Source organism: Dasypus novemcinctus, chromosome 18 (genome assembly GCF_030445035.2).
Source record: "Dasypus novemcinctus isolate mDasNov1 chromosome 18, mDasNov1.1.hap2, whole genome shotgun sequence".
Lineage (NCBI taxonomy): Eukaryota > Metazoa > Chordata > Mammalia > Cingulata > Dasypodidae > Dasypus > Dasypus novemcinctus.
Window position 1 is genome coordinate 66614522 of NC_080690.1, and position 19229 is coordinate 66633750.

General features: G+C 53.5%; 1 protein-coding gene across 10 annotated transcripts in view; it reads right to left on the reverse strand.

Annotated features, from left to right (window-relative positions):
- Positions 1–11774: 11774 nt before the first annotated feature.
- EML2 (EMAP like 2) overlaps positions 11775–19229 on the reverse strand; it is a 36800-nt gene continuing 29345 nt past the window's right edge. For 9 of the 10 annotated variants that reach the window (XM_058280444.2, XM_071209341.1, XM_071209338.1 and 6 more), the window contains 8 exons: positions 18710–18841; positions 16406–16473; positions 16076–16164; positions 15758–15855; positions 15184–15271; positions 14527–14622; positions 13463–13593; positions 11775–12193 (listed from right to left, as the gene is read on the reverse strand). In XM_058280444.2, coding sequence (XP_058136427.2) covers positions 12068–12193; positions 13463–13593; positions 14527–14622; positions 15184–15271; positions 15758–15855; positions 16076–16164; positions 16406–16473; positions 18710–18841 — 828 coding nt within the window. In that variant the 3' untranslated portion in view covers positions 11775–12067. The remainder of the gene's footprint in view (positions 12194–13462; positions 13594–14526; positions 14623–15183; positions 15272–15757; positions 15856–16075; positions 16165–16405; positions 16474–18709; positions 18842–19229) is intronic. The other variant, XR_011646379.1, reaches the window with a different exon arrangement.

The following is a 19229-nucleotide window of genomic DNA, read 5'->3' on the forward strand; positions in this document are numbered from 1 at the left end:
CTGGGATCAAGGACATTGGAAATCAGACTGCCCTTTGACAGCTAGTCCAGGACCAGCTGTTCCAAAGTCAGCCCCTCACCCCAAGCCGGACTGTCCCTCCCAGATGGCTGGGCCTAGCTGCAGAAGACAGACGCCCCCCAGGCTCGAAGCCCCCATCCCCTCCATCACCAGAGCTGAACCCAGGGCAATCAAACTGTGGCGGGTGAGCTGATCTCCTTTTTGTTGTTTTTTTTTTTTAATTTATTTTATTTATTTCTCTCTCCTTCCCCCCCGTTTTCTGTTCTCTGTGTCCATTCGCTGTGCGTTCTTCTGTGTCCTCTTGCATTCTTGTCATGCAGCACCAGGAAACGGTTGCTTTTTGTTGTTGTTGCGTCATTTTTGTGCGTCAGCTCTCTATGTGTGCGGTGCCACTCCTGGGCGGGCTGCACTTTTCTCGTGCGGGGTGACTCTCCTTGAGGGGCGCACTCCTTGCACGTGGGGCACCCCTATGCGGGACACCCCTGCGTGGCAGGGCACTCCTTGTGCATGGCAGCACTGTGCGTGGGCCAGCTCACCACATGGGCTGGGAGGCCCTGAAGATCAAACCCTGGACCCTCCATATGGTAGGTGGACGCTCTATCAGTTGAGCCACAACCGCGTCCCCCAATCTCCTTTTTTAGGCACAGGCTACTTACTCGGTCTTACCAGAACATGCCAGACCTTTAGTTCCCCAATCTCTATTGTGGGGGTTAACGGCCAGGTCCTAAATCCTCTGCAAACACAACCTCTAACAGGCCTCATTGGAACAGTTTCCTTCACACACTCATTCCTAACCATACCTGCCTGCCCCACGCTCTTAACAGGGCGCCATCTGTTAGCCAAGCCGCGTGCAACTATTAACTTCCCGGCTCTCAACAGACAGGCTTTTCCTCCTACATCCGCTCCCACCCCCCACCTCAAATCTCCCCCCTGTCCTTAAAGAGCGGCCATCCCAGTTGTCTGGGGCACAGAACACGCCTCAATCTCTAAACATCACAAGCCTGTTAAAGTCACCCTTTTTAACCACAAATGCTTTCCAAACAAATTTTAATATCCTCTATCCCCCCAAGAAATACTTGGGCGACAGTCCATCATCAACCGACTCCTTTCTGCAGGCCCTTCTGGCCAACCAGTTCCCCTGCCAGCACTCCTCTATTAGCTGTAGAGAAACCCAGCGGCACCTACTGTTTAGTTCAGGACCTACGAGCAGTTAACGAGGCCACTCAGTCTCTCCCTCCCGTGGTTCCCAGCCCATATGCACTGCTTTCCAGAATACCCTCAACACCTCTCACTTCACTCGTGGACCTTGCAGCTGCCTTCTTCCCTGGCCCTCTTGATCGCTCCCCCCAGAACCTATCCACCTGTGCCTGGACAAACCCAACGACCACAGTTCCCCAACAACTCAGGTGGACAGCCCTCCCTCAGGGTTTCCGTGACAGCCCCATGCACTCGGTCAGGCTGCAGCCTGTGCTCTCTCGACCCTGTCACTAACACCCAGCCTTCTCTTGGATTCCTCGACGACCTCCTCCTACGCAGCCCCTCGTTGGAATTCTCCATCAAGCAAACCATCGCTCTTCTCAGCTTGCTCGCAGACAGGAAGTACCGAGTTTCCCCTGATAAGGGCCAGTTTTCCACCCCCGAGGTCACTTACCTCGGACCACACCTAACCCCCACTCACAAAGGTCTAGCTCAGGAACGGCCCATTCAGGCAGCTACAGAGGGCCCTGGGCACTGCACCAGCCTCAGCTCTGCCAAGCCAGGCCCGCCTTTCCGTTTACGCACAGATGCGAGGGGGGGTGCGCGAGGACTCCTAACCCACAGGTATGGGCCTGGCCCCCGCGCAGTTGCGTCCTTCTCAGAACAGCTAGACGGGACTATCACAGGGAGGCCTCACCGTCTCTCAGCTTTAGCAGCCACCGCCCTACTTGTTCAGGAACCTGGAAGATTGGTGTCCTTCCAAGCCCTCCACGTATCCTCCTCACACTCTCTCCTCACACAGGCCCATCAAGCTATTACACTCATCCCTAACACTCGCTACAAGCCATACATGCGACCCTCCTCCAAAACCCAAATGTTCTCTGCACCGTGCCTCTCCCGTAATCCCGCTGCCCTAATCCCCATACCTAATACAAACATGAGAACCCCAGGGGAAGCGGACGTGGCTCAACTGACAGCGCGTCCGTCCACCATATGCAGGCCCAGGGTTCGATCCCCAGAACCTCCTGACCCGTGTGCAGCTGGCCCATGCACAGGGCTGCCGTGCGCAAGGAGTGCTCTGCCATGCAGGGGTACCCCTGTGTAGGGGAGCCCCATATACAAGGAGCGCGTCCCTCAAGGAAAGCCACCCTGCGTGAAAAAAGTGCAGCCTGCCCAGGAGTGGTGCTGCACACAAGGACAGCTGACGCACCAAGATGACACAACAAAAAGACACAGATTCCTGGTGCCGCTGATAAGGATAGAAACGGACACAGAAGAACACACAGTGAATGGACACAGAGAGCAGACAACGGGGGAGAAGGGGAGAGAAATAAATAAAATAAATCTTTAAAAAAAAGAAAAGAAAACCCCAGAACACGACCGCTTAGAAATTCTTGCTCACTTCATCAACCCACTTCCCACCATCTCAGATCTACCCCTGCCAGAACCTGCTCCAAACTGCTTCACCGACAGCAGCTCCACCAAAACGGACAACTCCGCGCAGGCAGGGGGTGCGATAGGAAGCCGGCAGAGTGTTAGGATCAGACCCGTGACCAACAGGCACAGCTTCCCAGCGAGCAGGACCCAGAGCCCTCACCGGAGCCCTAACTAGAGGCCAAAGCTCCCGGTCAACATACACACCGACTGCAAGCACGCACATCACGCCGTACACGCAGGTGCTCCCTGTGGAGAGGAGGGTCCCTCCCCACCAACGGGTCTTCCATCGTCAGTCGCCGCCTGATTCCGAAACTCCTTCAGGTTGCCAGGCTGCCCCCGCACGCAGCAGCCCCTCCCTGCAAGGTGCCCCAGAAACAGAGCGACCCAGCTGCCCAGGAGAAGAGCAGGCAAAGAGGCGAAGCGCCAGGCCACCAGAACCAAAGGCCCATCTCACACGCCCATCGAAGCTCCGAGCACGGCCCCTCAGCTTAGAGGAAAGCCGTTCCTCTCTGCGGGCCAGGGCAAAGACCAAGAAGGGGTGGATTTTCAAAGACGACAAGATAGTGTCCCCGAACCAGGAGGAGCTAGACATCGTCGCTTCCCTACCTAACCACTTCCACGTCGGCCCTAAGCCACGGATCCGGCCGCTCTCCCACTTCGTAGCTCTCACAAAATTGTCAGAAATCTCGGCGTCCTGCCACATCTGCCCAACAACTTCACCCCAAAAGCTGCCTCAGAAAACCCAGATTCCTACTCGTCAAGCACACAGACAGACACCCAGGTAGGACTGGCAGGTGGAATTCACCTACATGCCTGCAGTAAAATCCTTGTCAGTCCTGGCTGACACCCTCTCAGCTGGGTGGAAACCTTCCTAGCACCTCAGAAAAGGCAGGCGGGGTAACCAGAGCCCTAGGACGTGAAATCGTGAAATCGTCCCGGGTTCCTCAGTACAATCAGATAACAGCTCCGCCTTCCTATCCTGGGTAGCCCGAGGGTACGCACTGCTCTTAACTTGACTTGGAAATGACACGTTCCATATCGGCCCTGGTCATCAGGCAAAGCAGAACCCGCAAACAGCCTGATAGAAGCATACCTCGCTAAACTCCTGATCCAAACTCAGACCACTTGGATAGAACTTGCCCCAGTTGCAGTCCTCAGACTCCGCTCTCTTCCTCGTGTACCCCACCTCGTCAGCCCCTTTGAAATCACGAATGTCGACCCTATGTCTTAGAAAGTTTCCTCCCTCCCTCCTCACTCTTAAGCAGCTACCGCCCCATTTTATTTTAGTTTAGTTTTATTTTTTAAAATATTTATTTTATTTATTTCTCTTCCCTTCCCTCCTGTTGTCTGCTCTGTGTCCATTCGCTGTGTGTTCTTCTGTGTCTGCTTGTATTCTTGTCAGCAGCATTGGGAAACTGTGTCTCTCTTTGTTGCCCTATCTTGCTGCATCAGCTCTCTGTGTGTGCAGCGTCACTCCTGGGTGGGCGACACTTTTTTCACGTGGGGCAGCTCCGCTTTGTGGGACGCACTCCTTGCATGCGGGGGACCCCTACGCGGGGACACCCCTGCGTAGCATGGCACTCCTTGCGCGCATCAGCACTGCCCGTGGGCCAGCTCCACACGGGTCAGGAGGCCCTGGGTTTGAACCCTGGTAGGCAGATGCTCTCTCAGTTGAGCCCCATCTGCTTCCCTACCTCCCCATTTGAAACAAAACCCAACACATACTTAGCAAGTTCAAGAAAATCTACCCCAACTGTCAACAGAGGCCCCATCCCCAAGCTCCAGGAGAGTGGGTCTACCTGAAAGTCTTGCACCCTAAACCTCTCCGACCCCCATGGGCTGGATCCCGTCTAATATTACTGAGTATGCCCACAGCAGCTAAACTGGTTGGTGTCTCGTCTTGGATTCACTTTTCCCGACTCAAACCCACCCCGCAACCTCCAGAAACCACTTTGTCTTCCTCACTTCCCCAGCCCCTGACAACACTGGCCACCTCGAGAGAACTTGAGCTGTTATTTCGCAAACTTCCGGGTGAGACCAATCCTATTTCAAGCCGGAAACACGTCCACAGCCTGTCGGGTGGCCGTTCTCTTTGTGCTAACCTCTACCTCCTTCTTTCTCTGGTTGTTTCGGGTATAGCAGAGTGCGCCACCCCATGTGGTGCCCAGCCTGCCACCGCTCCTTTACTGGTGGCACTCAAACCCGCGAAGCTCATGCTCACGGAGCTCTTCAAAGATTTCTTGTCAATTCTCCTCCAAGAATTACAAACTTCCTACCAAACCCCCATTTACATTTCCCAACTGTTGCTGTGCTTCTCTGACCTCTGGCTCCAAGGAGATTTCTTCTCATACACCCCGGAGCAAATATATTTCCTCACTTTTATCATTCTCATAAAATCCCAACAAAATTAAAATGAACACCCCTGTCTTGTCTTCGCTCTACAGCCACCCCTCAGCCTGTGTTCGCCCGGCCCTCAGCACACCGTACTCCTAGCCAACCAAGCGACCCAGTATCTCAACCTGCCCTCGTGCTGGCTGTGTCCCCCCGATCCAAGCCACCCACGATAATCCCTGCTTCAGAAAAAGAGTGGGCAGACACGATCATGTTCATCCCAGGAAGTCTGAGAGAGCATGTCCAGGGTGACCAGAAAACGGTAGCACTCTCCCCCAAGCCTGTCACAGACGCAATCTGTCCGTCCATTCCTGAATCAACACCTGGAAGATAAACCGCCCCACACGGGACCCCTCGGTACCAACCTCAGCATCTCACATTTACACTTCCCATTTCGCGCCACAGCCAACACCACTAAAGCCGAAACTCTCGGCCAAATTCCCCCAAACCAGGGCAGACACACATTCCACAGGAACAGAGAAGGCGCCCCTAGGCCACTCGGTAAAGGCCCTGCTCCGCGGGCACCCGCGTGGCGCTAGCCCGGTTGTGACTACACAGCAACTCACACACCTATAACCCCTCCTGCGACCTCTTACAACCCAACTGGGGGAACCAAGGCAGACCCTCGGCACAACCTGCTGATCCCCATCACCTCATCATTACCTTTTATTTGCTTGCTGGACGACACGACAACTGTCTGTCCTGAAACACCACTTCCTATGCTTTGGAATCCCGTCAGAGGATACCTCTGAGCCTTCGACCACGTATCAACACCAAACCAGCCCCAACCCAACTACGGCCCTATCTCTAGCCCAAAACCTGTTCCGAGGAAAGACGCACAAGGAAACGTATGTAGTAACTGGACCACGTCCTTCTACGTAGCCCCAGGAAATCGGGCTTGTCATTCCCATGCAGTAACTCTCTATCCCATTCTCTCCCCGCCTGCACGTTAGCCCATGCTGTCCCCTGGATGGGCTACACCAATATCTCAGCCACCCCTACCTCCCTTCTATGACCCCTCATCTCAAAATCTAAACGCGCAGGACCCATCCCCATCGTGATCACTCTCGGGCTCACCGGAACCTCTCGAGGTCACTCTCAGCATCAGTACTCACAGCCGCCCGCCACCCTCACCAAACTCACCGAAGAAATCTCAGTAGGTTTAAGGGTGCTGGACACACAGCGACAGTCCCTGGCAGAAGCAGTCCTACTGCATAGGCGGGCATGCGATGCTCTAACCCCCACCCAAGGTGCACCTGAAGCCTTTCTGGGAGAAGAGTGTTGCTTCTACGTCAACCACTCAGGACAAGTCCAACCAGTTACCAACGAAATCCAAAAAATAAATCAAAACCTGAAAAGTCCCAATTCTGCAGGAGCTGGGGCACCTGGATCATGTCTCTTTTCATGCCTTTTGTTCCCTTTATCGTCACAGCTGTCACTCCATTAATCTTTGGTCCTTTCCTCTTCAGATCCTTCTGCAATTTCATCTAGAGAGCCGTGCCCGGCCTGAGACACGCGTCAACAACGTTCTGCTGATGAGACGCATCACCTACATGCCCCTAACTCCAGATTCTCAAGAGCCCCGCTTGCAGCCCAGCCAGAGAAGGAGCAGCAGCGTCCCCCACCACGGCCCCCAACAGCCGGAAGCAGCCAGACAATCGTCGCCCTCATTCCCACTCTCCCTCTCCATATCAAAAAGACTTGGGAGGGGAAACGGACTTTGGCCCAGTGGTTAGGGCGTCCGTCTACCATATGGGAGGTCTGCGGTTCAAACCCCGGGCCTCCTTGACCCGTGTGGAGCTGGCCATGCGCAGCGCTGATGCGCGCAAGGAGTGCCTTGGCACGCAAGGGTGTCCCCCGCGTGGGGGAGCCCCACGTGCAAGGAGTGCACCTATGAGGAAAGCCGCCCAGCGTGAAAAGAAAGAGCAGCCTGCCCAGGAATGGCGCCGCCCACACTTCCCGTGCCGCTGACGACAACAGAAGCGGACAAAGAAACAAGACGCAGCAAATAGACACCAAGAACAGACAACCAGGGGAGGGGGAGGAATTAAATAAATAAATAAATCTTTAAAAAAAAAAAGACTTGGGAATGTTGGGCAGCCATCACCTGCCCTCGATCACGTGACGGACGCCAAGCAATGAGCTGCAGATCAATAGATAACAGGAGAAGGAACTTCAAACCCCCAGAGGTATTGACTGGTGAGAGCCTGTCCTCCAGGATGTCACTCAGAGTCACACAACAAGGCTAAAGTCGCTAGTAAAACCCATGGCCCGCTCACACACATCTTTCCATCCCCTTCCCTTTGTAAACCAGGGCCTCTTTTTTTTTTTAAGTTTTATTTATTTAGTTAGTTCTCCCCCCTCCCTCCATTGTCTGCTCTCTGTGTCCGTTCACTGTGTGTCCTTCTGTGTCTGCTTGTATTCTTGTTAGGTGGCTCAGGGAGCAGATCCTAGTACCTTCCAGAGTGGGAGAGAGGTGACCATTCTCTTGTGCCACCTCAGCTTCCTGGTCTGCTGTGTCTCTTATTATTTCTCCTCCATGTCTCTTTTTTAAATTTTTTTTTATTCCCCTGGTTGAGGCTTGCTTGCTGTCTGCTCTCTGTCCATTCGCTGTGCATTCTTCTGTGAGTCTGTATTTTTTTTTTATTTATTTTTATTCCTCCCCACCTTGCAGGTTGCTTGTTGTCTGCTCTCTGCATCCATTTGCTGTGCGTTCTTCTGTGTTTTTACTTGTCTCCCTTTTGTTTTTGCATCACCTTGCTGAGTCGGCCCTCCGCGGCGCTTGCGGGCAGCGGCACTCTGTGGCAGGCGAGCGAGCCTGCCTTTGCAAGGAAGCCCAGGACGCGAACCCAGGGCCTCCCAGATGGTAGACTGAAGCCCAGCTGACTGAGCCACAGCCGCTTCCTCCATGTCTCTTTTTGTTGCGTCATCTTGCTGCACCAGCTCTCCGCATGGGCCAGCACTCCTGCGCGGGGCAGCGCTCCTGTGCGTACTCCACGCAGGCCAGCACTCTGCGCGGCCCAGCTCAGTGCATGGGCCAGCTCGCCTTCACCAGGAGGCCCTGGACATTGAACCCTGGACCTCCTATATGGTAGACGGGAGCCCACTGGCTTGAGCCACATCTGCTTCCCTAAACCAGGGCCTCTTAACAAGGGGTCCCTGAGTTCGAATTGAAATGCAAAGAAACAGTAATCTTGTGGGGACGTGTTGGTGCGGGTGTGATAGATTTATTAAATGAGACACAGTATAGTGTGGACTTAGCAAGGGTCGTGGTTTTCACCTGACAGGCCAAGGGGTCCGTGGAACACAAAAGGTTAAGAACACCTGCACTAAAGGACCCCAAACAAAGGGTGGACACATGACCCAAGCCTGGCCAATCAGATGACCCCATTCCCTGAGCCAAGCAATTGGTTCAAAGGTGGCCCTGGGTCCCGGGCTGAGCCAATCAGATCCCTCCTGGCATTCTGCTCGCTGGTGGGTGGAGAAAGACCGCCTCTTGCTTTGAGGTCACCACGTGGCTTGTAGGAATACCTGCAGTCATGGTGTCAGAGTTCACAACACAGTAAGAATGATAATAGGTAACATTATAAAGTACTTGTTATGTACGGGGCACTGTCCTAAGTGCGCTTACATGAATTTTAAGTCAATTTTCACACACCCCCACAGGGCAGGTCCTGTTACTAATTCACGCAAGGAAAGAAGCCAGACCCCAAAATTCCTACTCTACAATTCCATCTATTTATAGCAAGCACGAGCAAACTACAGCAGTGAGCCAAATCCTACTTTCTGCCCCCTTTTTTTTTTGGTATGGCTTATCAGCTAAGAATGTTTTTTTACATTTTTATTTGGTTGAAAAGGCAAAATCAAAAGAATAGTATTTCATAACAAGCAACAATTACGAAACATTTAAATTTTGGTGCCCTCAGAGATTTTGGGCACAGTCACGCTCCCCCACTTACAAATTGTCTCGGCTGCATTTACACTAGACTGACAGTCGTGATGGAGCCTGGGTGGCCCCCAACCCCGATGATATTTATCCTCCGGGCCTTTACAGGAAAAGTTTGCCAAACCCTTTAAAGCACAAAAATGGACCAAACTATTCCAAGGTGCCTGAAGTCATAGTGGCTACTTTGGGGGCAACACCTGGGAAGGGGCACAAGGGGGTGTCTGGGAGACTGAGACTTCTGTTTCTCCATCTGGGAGCTGCTTGTACAGGGCTGTGCAGTTGGTGAAAAAGCAGAATGTACATGGATGAGGGCACTTCTCTGCAGGCATGTTAGAAATCAAGAACAAATCAGAGTAAAAAATGTGCTCATGGTCACACAGCTACTAAGCTGAGAATTCAGGATTTGAACCCAGACGGCACCCAGGCACCTGAACGCCTGCTCAGACTGCCCCTAAGCGACACTGTCTCTCCTTCCGTGGAGGAAACTGCCTGCTATTGAGAATGTGGCAAATCCCTGAGGGAAGGAGAATCCCAGTGCCTTGGTTTCCTAGGGCTGCTCTAGCAAAGCATGTGGCATCACACAGTTCTGGGGACTGGAAGTCCCAAAGCTGGGTGTTGGCAGGGCCGCCCGCCCTGGGGAGCCTACAGGCCAGGGTCCTTCCTCACCTCGTCTATGCCTGGCGTTTGTCTGCTGTGCTAGGTTGAATGATGGACACCCAGAAAAATCCATGTTCTCACTTTCAGTCCATTCCTGGGGCCGTGAACCCATTGTCAATAGGACCTTGGGCAGGTGTTTTCAGGTAAGGTGTCAATCGAATGAGCTTGGGCCTTACTCGTTACTGGAGGTTTTATGAGGAGAAAGCCACACGGAGCAGCAGAAGCTGGAAGCCACCGGAATTGAAGAAAAAGGAGAGAACACTGCTATGTGACGAGAAAGCCAAGGAACCCGAGGCTGGCCGGCTGGCTGGCCAGAGCACCACAGCTCCTGAAGGAGGCCGGCCTGCCAGTCTCTGCAACCAAGAGCCAGGAAATTCCTGGGGTTAAGCCAACCTGTCGTGTGGTATGCGTCATAGCAGCTGGGACACCAAGGCATCCACTATCTTTGGCATTCCTTGGCTTATAGCCACAGCACTTTGGTCTCTGCCTCCCTTGTCACATGGCATTTTCCCCCTAGTGTCTGTCTCCACGTCCAAATTTCCTCATCTTCCAAGTCCCTTTTTCCTCATAAGGTCACAGTCACAGGACCAGGGCTTAGGACCTGAACGTGAGTTTTCTGGGGACACAATTCAACCCAGAACAGCCAATAACCACAGTTAAGCCCCTGACTCCATCTGGGTCCCACCTGGACCACTCAGTTCCAGGAACTAGTAACTTCTTTTTATTGTGTGTGTTGCCGAGTCAGTTTTCTGTCTTTTTCCACATCCAGATTCCTAACACTGCACTCTCCCAGATACCTATTTTCTTAACAACCCACCCCTGTGAATACATTCCTTCTCCCATGCTGTGGATCAGGAGGAAGCTTCCATGTTTGCACACAATCCTACTCCCTGGTGACAACCATTGGTCTGGGGGTGGGTCTTCACCCACACCAAGCCAATTAACAGTAGACCAACCTGCTGACCGATCTAGTCAGAAGCCAATCATGGCCCTTCCCTGGAATCATTGGACTTGGGGCCTCAGGGAATGGTTGTCTTCTCTCGGAGGGGGAATGCTGGTCCCAGAGATAACTGCCAACTCACCGGAAGTCAGAAAAGGGATGGCGGGAGGGTCCTGGGAACCCTCAAATCCCTGGTTCATTGGCTGGAAGTCCCAGGGGCCTCCCTGACCTTCCTTGTCTGGCTGTGTGGCCCAAGTGAGTTCTCTTTGGGCCAGAGTGACGTGTGTTTTTTGTCACTTGCAAATAATTAAGTAATAATAACTAAGTAATAACTGTCCCTCACCACAAACACTGCAACACACACATATACTATTTTATTTTATTTTTTTTTAAGATTTATTTTTATTCATTTAATTCCCCTCCCCTCCCCTGGTTGTCTGTTTTCTGTGTCTTTTTGCTGCGTCTTGTTTCTCTGTCCGCTTCTGTTGTCGTCAGTGGCACGGGAAGTGTGGGCGGCGCCATTCCTCGGCAGGCTGCTCCCTCCTTCGCGCTGGGCGGCTCTCCTTATGGGCGCACTCCTTGCACGTGGGGCTCCCCTACGCGGGGGACACCCCTGTGTAGCACGGCACTCCTTGCACGCATCAGCACTGCGCATGGGCCAGCTCTACACGGGTCAAGGAGGCCTGGGGCTTGAACCGTGGACCTCCCATGTGGTAGACGGACGCCCTAACCACTGGGCCAAAGTCCGTTTCCCTACATATACTATTTTAAAATAAATATTTTTTGCGCCTCCCCTTGCCACCTGCACTCACTGTCCTCTGCGTCCATTCGCTGTGTGTTCTTCTGTATCTGCTTGTCTTCTCTTTAGGAGGCACCAGGAACCCATCCTGGGACTTCCAATGTGGGAGAGAAGCACTCAATCGCTTGAGCCACCTCGGTTCCCTGGTTTGTTGTCTCTCTCATTGTCTTTCCTCTGTGTCTTTTCATTGCGTCAGCTCACAGTGCGGGCCAGCTCTCCATGGCGCCGGCCAGCTCGCCTTCACAAGGAGGCCCAGGAACTGAACCTGGGAACCCCAATATGGTAGACGAGAGCCCAATGGCTTAAGCCACATCTGCTTCCCCACGTATACTCTTACAGACACACCACGATCTATGCACACACACCAAACAAATCGGCAGACACCGACATTCCACTTCAGTGCATATGTCTTTATTTCTGGATGATATAAAATAATAAACATAAAAAACCCCACAAAACCAAACCAAATGCCCCAATGGCTCCCCCAAGGCAATGTGACCCTTCTCTCCACCCCGATAAATAAGAGCCCTCTGCCAGTCCACCCACCCACCCCATAAGCCCCTCTGCTATAGACATACTCTGGGTATATATTACTCTACTCGGCAATAGACATCTCCCGAAAATAGCAGCCCGGCCCTGCCGCCTTGACTCCTCCCAGTCCCGGGCCCCTGGGACTCGCACTTCAGACCACCCGCCACTGCAGCACGCTGGTGTCCTTGCCCCCCGTGGTCAGGGCCATGCTGTCGTCCCACAAGAAGGCCACGTTTGTCACGTGGCTGCTGTGTCCCCCGTATTTGTGGCTCAGTGCCTGTTATAAGGAAAGGAGGAGGTCAAAGGTCAAGTGATCCCACCTCACTTGACCCTACCCCCCTCCTGGTACATTAACAACCAACAGCAAAACCAGTCGCTTTCTCCATGAAGTCAATGGCATGAAAAACGATGGATGTGACAAAGGCCAGGCTCTTCTCCATGAAGGGATCTGAGACACAACTGAATTTCAAACAAAGCTACTGGTTAGGCCGTTTCTGTGACAATCCAGGAAATCTGAATATGAACTGGGTAGTAGATCCCATTAAGGAATTAGTGTTAATTATTCGGTGTGAGAATGGATTTGTGGAGATGTAAGAACTATCTGAATTTTTTAAGGGGCCTAAAGGTCATGTAGGGAGTTTGTTTAATAGAACTACAGAAAAATAAAGGAGCCAAGAAAGAAGAAACAAGTTTTCCAAATCTGGTGAGAACTGGGCATGGGTAATATGGTAGAGCAGGGGCATGGGATGCCTCTCTCTGCTTTGTCTCTGAAAAATTTCACAGTAACATGTTCAACCGCTCTTCTGTTTGAACTGGAGAATGGTAAAATGAACGCCCAGTTCTAGCTTAGACACAGGTTATCTGCTGGTGGCCCATGGAAGAGTTGAATACGAGGCCAGTGTTTTTGGAAAGAGAGTTGCTGACATTCAAAAATGGAGGGAGTTTGCATTAAAATGCTGATTTCTGGCCTCTCTTAAAAACTCCCAAGATCAGGCTACACTGAGCTTGCACCCCATGGGGTGCCCCCCAAGGTCCCCACTGCCTCACTCCGCACCCAAGTCACTCATTCTAGCCACCTGCCTGATGCAGCACCTTTGAGTTTGTGACCCTTGTTCTAGAACTGCAGGAGAATCACAGATGCTCCAAATCCAAAACCCTTAGAGCCACAGCATCTTGGAACCCTCACACCCTGGGAACGTCAGCCCCGTGCAGCAGTGATCCTGCTCACTGCTGGATCCCCTGCACCCAGACACAGAGTAGGTGCTCAATAAACATTTGTTGAGTTGGTCAGGATAAAAGAACCCAAGATCTCAGAACTGCAGAACCTCAGGGCTTTAGAGAGCCATGGCTTTGGCACCAGACTCGCACATTCATCCGTCAGCGTGAGAAAGGAAGGTCCTTGGAATGAAGCCCACTGCCCTCCTGGTACAGATGGGGAAACCGAGGCCCAAAAGGGGATGGGGTTGGATCAGGGCTCTCTGAATCTTGCTCCCAACCCTGCTTGTCACCCCTTTCCGACCTCTACCAGCCCCTCAGAGGGACTCACTCGAGGCTGACAGCAGGGGTAGTTAAACAGGTGGACTTTGCCAAAGTCATCCGCAGAAGCCAGTAACTTCCCATCATGGGAGCGGGCCACAGCATTGATGTCCGTGCCATCTGCCCCCTCAGACCAGATCCCTATGGGCAAGAAGAGGGGGAGAGAGGAGTAAAGTAGTAAGATGTCAGCTGGGGCCAGAGACCCCAGGAGGAGGAGGCCCCAGCCCCAGGCCCCCTGCCTTCCTCCCACCCGGCTGTGCTGGAGCCAGCAATGGGAGTCGGAATGATCTGAAGATAAATTGGACCCAGTCCCTTCCCAGCTCAAAAGTCTTCCATGCACCCTGGAGAAGCTCTGGCTTCTTCCCATGCCCCCCAAGCCTCTGCCAGACGTGGCCCAGCCTGCTGCCCCAGCCCCACCCTTCCCCGGCACTCTCAGTGATCTCTGCAATATTGAGCCACCCTGACTTCTTGCATTTTCCCAAATGCCAAGCTCTGTGTCACCTCTGAGCATTTGCACATGCTATTCCCTTTCCTCCTTCAGTCCCTGGAAAGCACCTCCTCATCCTCCATGTCCTAGCATGGACATCTCCTCCAGGAAGCCCCTCCTGACTCCCTCCCAGGCTGAGGCCCAACATCCCTCTGAGAATCACCATCCCAGCTGGTCTGCGGCTTTCACTGTCCGGGGACAGGCCTGACTCCCCCACTGGACTGTGAGCCCCAGGAGGGCAGAGGGGAGGCTGCTGTGGTCACTGCTGTGTCCCCAGCACAAGCCTGGGCTCCAAGGTGCTCAGGAGTGTGTGATGGCCACCTAAATGCCTAAGCAAAGGGGCCCCAGGGCCAGGTGTCCCCACCCAATTTGCTCTCGTTTCATGGCAGCTCCAGGGGACCTCGGCACCCACCTCCCTCCACCCCTTCCTTCTACCCAAATCTTGCCCATATGAGGAAAGGGGGAAGTGCCCTGCCCTCGAGGTAACCAACAAAAGATTGGGAAGACCACCAGTCAGGGATATTTTTTTGAACTCCTGTCCTCAGTGGGACCTCTGGACCTCTGGAACTCCGTCTTCCAGAACTTACCAAACACTCCAAATCCCAGGACACAAGTAGCTGTGGCCCATTCCTTGTTCCTCACAGCATCTGTACTGGTGATCTGTTTACAGGTCGAGGGGTCCCCTGGGTAGAAAACGGGGGAGGGGTTCCGAGCTGGAAGAACTACTGACTTAACCCATCCATTTCACAGACAGTGGACACTGAGGGACAAGGCAGAGGAAGCGACGGTCCAGGGCGGGCTCCACAGCTCCAGGCTGGCCAAGGGCACAGGAGCCTGGGTCCCGACACCCCCGAACCTGATCAGGGCCATCTCCTTCAAAACCTGCATCCCCCTCATCCAACCAGAAAGGGAGGAATTTGTTCAAGTGGGGCCCTCCCCTGAGTTAATCAGCCACAGGAGAAAGTCTAGAACAGGGGTTCTTAACAAGGGTGGGTGGGCTTGCACTGGAATTCAAAACAACATTACTCTCGTGGGGACGTGCTGGTGCGGGTGTGATAGATCTATTAAATAAGACACAGTCCAGCGTGGACTTCGGGGTCTGTGGTTTTCACCTGACTGGCAAAGGGGTCTGTGGAACACAAAAGGCTAAGGAGAAAGCTTGAGCCTCCTATTCCAGCCCGCGGGGAAGTCTCTGCCAACAGGCTCATACAAACGAGGGGGCCTTTGGGTCTCAGAGAACTCACAGTACAGGATCTCGTAGTCCCCAGAGTTGGTGACAAAGCAGCTGCTGTCCTGGGCCCAGTCCAGGTGGGTGATAAAGCTGGAATGGCCCTGCGGGAGAGGGAAGGGGCGGAGTCAGAGCTGGACGGGCAGAGCCGAGGAGAGAGGGCGTGATTAGCCCTGGAAGGGACCGAAGTAAAAATGCAGAGGCAGGGTGAGAACACAGGGGTCCAAAGGCGCCCACCGGTGGGCTCTGGAATGAGGGGGCGGGGCCAGACTATCACGGGCGGGGCCAGACGAAAAGGACTGGGAACAAGAGGGCGTGAGACCAAGTGGGCGGGGCTAGACGCAGAGGGGCGGGGCAAGACAGAGGGTGCGCTCAGAACGTCCGGGGCGGGGCTACACGAAGGGGCGGGCTCAGAATGCAAGGGAGGGGCTACACGGGGGGCGGGCTCAGAACACCGGGAGGGGGTGTGGGCGGGGCTAAGGCTCTTCCACATGACCAGGGCAGCCAGTTGAGTGCTGAAGCTGTGCTCGCATGGGGTAGAAAATTGGTTAATTCTGCATCCCCCGCACTGGAGGCCACTGCCCACTCACCAAGCACTTGCCCAGGCGGCTGACCTTGCGGCCACCCTGGTCCACTGTGTACAGGTACACCAAGTTGTCGTGGGAGCCCACGGCCAGGTACGCCCCGTCTGGGGGAGGGGAGGGGCTATGAGGAGGCACCCTGGCTCCACCCACTTCTCGCTCAGAGTCAAGTCTCCCCTACCCCAGGCTCCTCAGCAGTCCCAACTCCACCCCCACTGCAGTCTTAGCCAAGCCCCCCTCCAGACCTACCGCCCCCGGCTCCGCCCTCCCCACCCAGCCTTTGCTCCCAGGCCCTGCCCCGCCCCGGGCCCCAGCCCCGCCCCTTACCTGGGGAGAAGCTGACCACCGAGATCTGTTCATTGCCGTCAGTGTGGATGGCCACTAGGTCGTGCGTCTCCGTGTCCAGCAGTAACCACCTCGGGGGAGAAGGAATGGGGGGGTGAGCAGAGCGGGGCAGGAATTTGTGGGGTCTCAGGGAGGGATCAGTGAGGTCTGGGGGAGAGGCTGATTCCAGAGGAACCTTGGGAGCTCAGGGCCTGGCAAGCAGTCGGGGCGCAATTAAAATCTCTATGGGCTTTGGGACAGTAAAAGGGGGTGGGGGGTGGTGTCTAGGGACAATGTCCCAAGGAGCAGAGAAACCCTCTCCAAATGCTTTACCTGCCAGTCACTGTGCCCACGGCCAGGACAGAGCCACTGGGATGGAAGCCAGCGGAGTGGGCGGGGTCCTGGGGAGAGGAGGGAAGAGCCAGGGCTGGAGCTGGACTGCCACTTCCACTGGGCTATTCCCCTGCCTCAGAGCCAACTCTTCAGCCTGGCTTGAGGGCTCTTGGCCTCCCCCGCTGCCCCAGACACCCTGGAAAACATCCCCTTTTCCTTTAATATCAGCCAGAACTGAAAACTTTAAACCTGTTACTACAGACTCCGGATCCTTTTTTTCCTCCCTGCTTTAAATCTCTTATGTCTTTATTCACCCAAGATGATTTTCTAAGGTAATTTTCTGGTCCCAGCAGTCCCCAAAGTCATATTTTTAAGGCTTTGGGTATATATCAGTTTATGCTCCATAAAAATATATCAAGTTATCACCAGCCATGTCTCAGTGCCAGTTTTCCACATCTTCATCAGCACTGGGTATTACCAATTTTGGATTTTGGGGGCATTTGGTTGGTTTGCAAGCAATAGAGCAGCATGGAGTCAAACCTGGCCTCTAACCTTAGCTCTGACACTCCATAGCTATGTAACTTTGATCAAGTAAAGTTCCCTGTCCAAGCCCCAGTTACCTGCTTCGGCAAATGGAGACAGTCAAATCTCACTTTCTTACTTTCCAGGATTGTTCTGAGCATTGGGAGGGTCCCTTGCACAATGACAGCCCTCAGCAAGCACTCCCTGAAGGCAGCTGTGATTCCTGCACTGTAATGCGGGACGAGTAATTTTGCTTTTCTGAGTCTGATTCTGAGTGGGGACCCATCACCCCTACTGCCCTGAGGAGTTTGGTGCAGGAGTCGAAAAGGTGATGCAAGTCAAGTGCCCATTTCTCGGAGCGTGGGCCACAGACCACCCGAGTCAGAGCAACCTGAGGGTGTGTTAAACATTCAAGACTGGGGAGCGGATGGGGCTCAAGCAGTTGAGTGCCTGCTTCCCACATGGGAGGTCCTGGGTTCTGTTCCTGATGCCTCCTAAACAACAAGCAAATGAAAAAACCAACTCAGGGGTGCCGATGTGGCTCCGTGGTTGAGCGCCGGCTTCCCACATACGAGGTCCAGGGTTCAATCCCTGGCCCAGGTCAATCCCTGGCCCAGGTACCTCCAAAAACAAACAAACAAACAAAAAACAAAACCAAAATCAAAACACAAAAAATCCCAAAAAAACCTGAAGCCTCCTGGCCCCAGACCCAGAGCTCGTGAATCAGTCTGAGGATGGAGCACAGGCATCTGTGATCCCTGGCTAACTGGAGAATTGGGGTGCGAAACACAGGATCGGGCATAGAATAGGTGTTCCTTTAAGGCAGCCGGGATGACAATTATTATGTATGCCTCTAATAATTTCCATGCGACACTAACCCCAATTCACAGAAGTTCAAAGGCCATGCAGAATCAGGGGCAACCTGCAGAGACTGCTAGAGCAAAGCCCCAAAGGACAGTGTGGGTGGGCACTGCAGACCTACCACCTTCCTTTTGGTGGGTGCTTCCATCCTGCAGCAGCAGGGGAGCTTAAAGACTACATTTCCCAGAATCCCTTGCAACCAGTCTTCTGCTCTAACTTGGGTCTGACAGTCAATGTGCTTTAGCTGGCAACAGGTGGCAGAAGGTGGAGGCCCTGCCTCTGCCATTCTACCTACCAGTTGGGTCACCAAAACAATGAGATTTCTCTGCCTCTACACAGTGGCCAGTCATTAGCCTTGTGTACTTTGAAAGGACACTGAGACTCCGTTTTTGGCCTGTGCAAATTTAGCAAGCATTGGGAGGCTCTGGAGCAAGACTGTCCAATAGAATCTTCTGCAACGATGGAGATGTTCTTTATCTGTGTTTTCCAATATGGTAGCCAGTAGCCATAGGTGGCTCTTCAGCCCATGGAATGTGGCTAGTACACCCAGGACTCTGAATTTTCAATTCTATTTAAATTTTAATGAATTTAAGTTTGAAGAGCCACGTGTGGCTAGTGGTTACCATACTGGATGGCGTGGCTCTACGGTTCACGGTTACGGCAGCCACAGCTTGGTGGTTTCTGGATTGCAACTACAATGGCATGTTCTAGAATTCAATAGTTTCTGACTCCGCACCTCTCTTGTTCTGGGTGTTATTCCAGTTGAGAATATGCTCCTCCAGCTCTTAGAACAAGTTTACAAACACCGAATTCCCTGTGTTAAATCCCCTCCTACTTAAAAACACATCAGGAGGTTTCTGCTCGATGTGCTGCACCCTGACGGGCTGAGGTAGGCAGTTTTGCTGGACCCTTTCCCCTTACCTCAATGCTCCTGCTCCACAGGGGCTGGCGAGACTCCGCGCTCCACAGATGCACCTGCTTATCGTGCCCACAAGTGACAAAGTGCGCCCGGCTGGGGTGCGTGGCCAGGCCCCACAGCTCTTCCACGTGGCCCTGGCAAAAGGCGAAATCAGCAGCATGGGGACAGCCAATCCTGCCCTTTTCCACTCCAACCCTGATGCTGGAAAAAGTGCTGCGCTAGCCCCGGCAACATGCTCTGCCTGTAGCGGGACCCAAGGGAGACGCTGTCCACAGCGCGCAGCAAGGGGGCCTTGGCTTTCCTGTTTGCAAGCGGCAGGCAGGAGCCAGCCCAAGCTGGGGCTGATGCTCAGCTCACATTTACTGGCTGAGTCCCTGGGCAGGCGACTTCTTTATGGAGCCTCGGTTTAATCTTCTGTAAAGTGGGGCCAATCATATTACTAGCTGCTTCACAGCATTGTGTTCTCTCAAGTCACAGATCGAGGGCGCTAATAGGTCAGTGCAGAGACCAGGCTCACAAAAT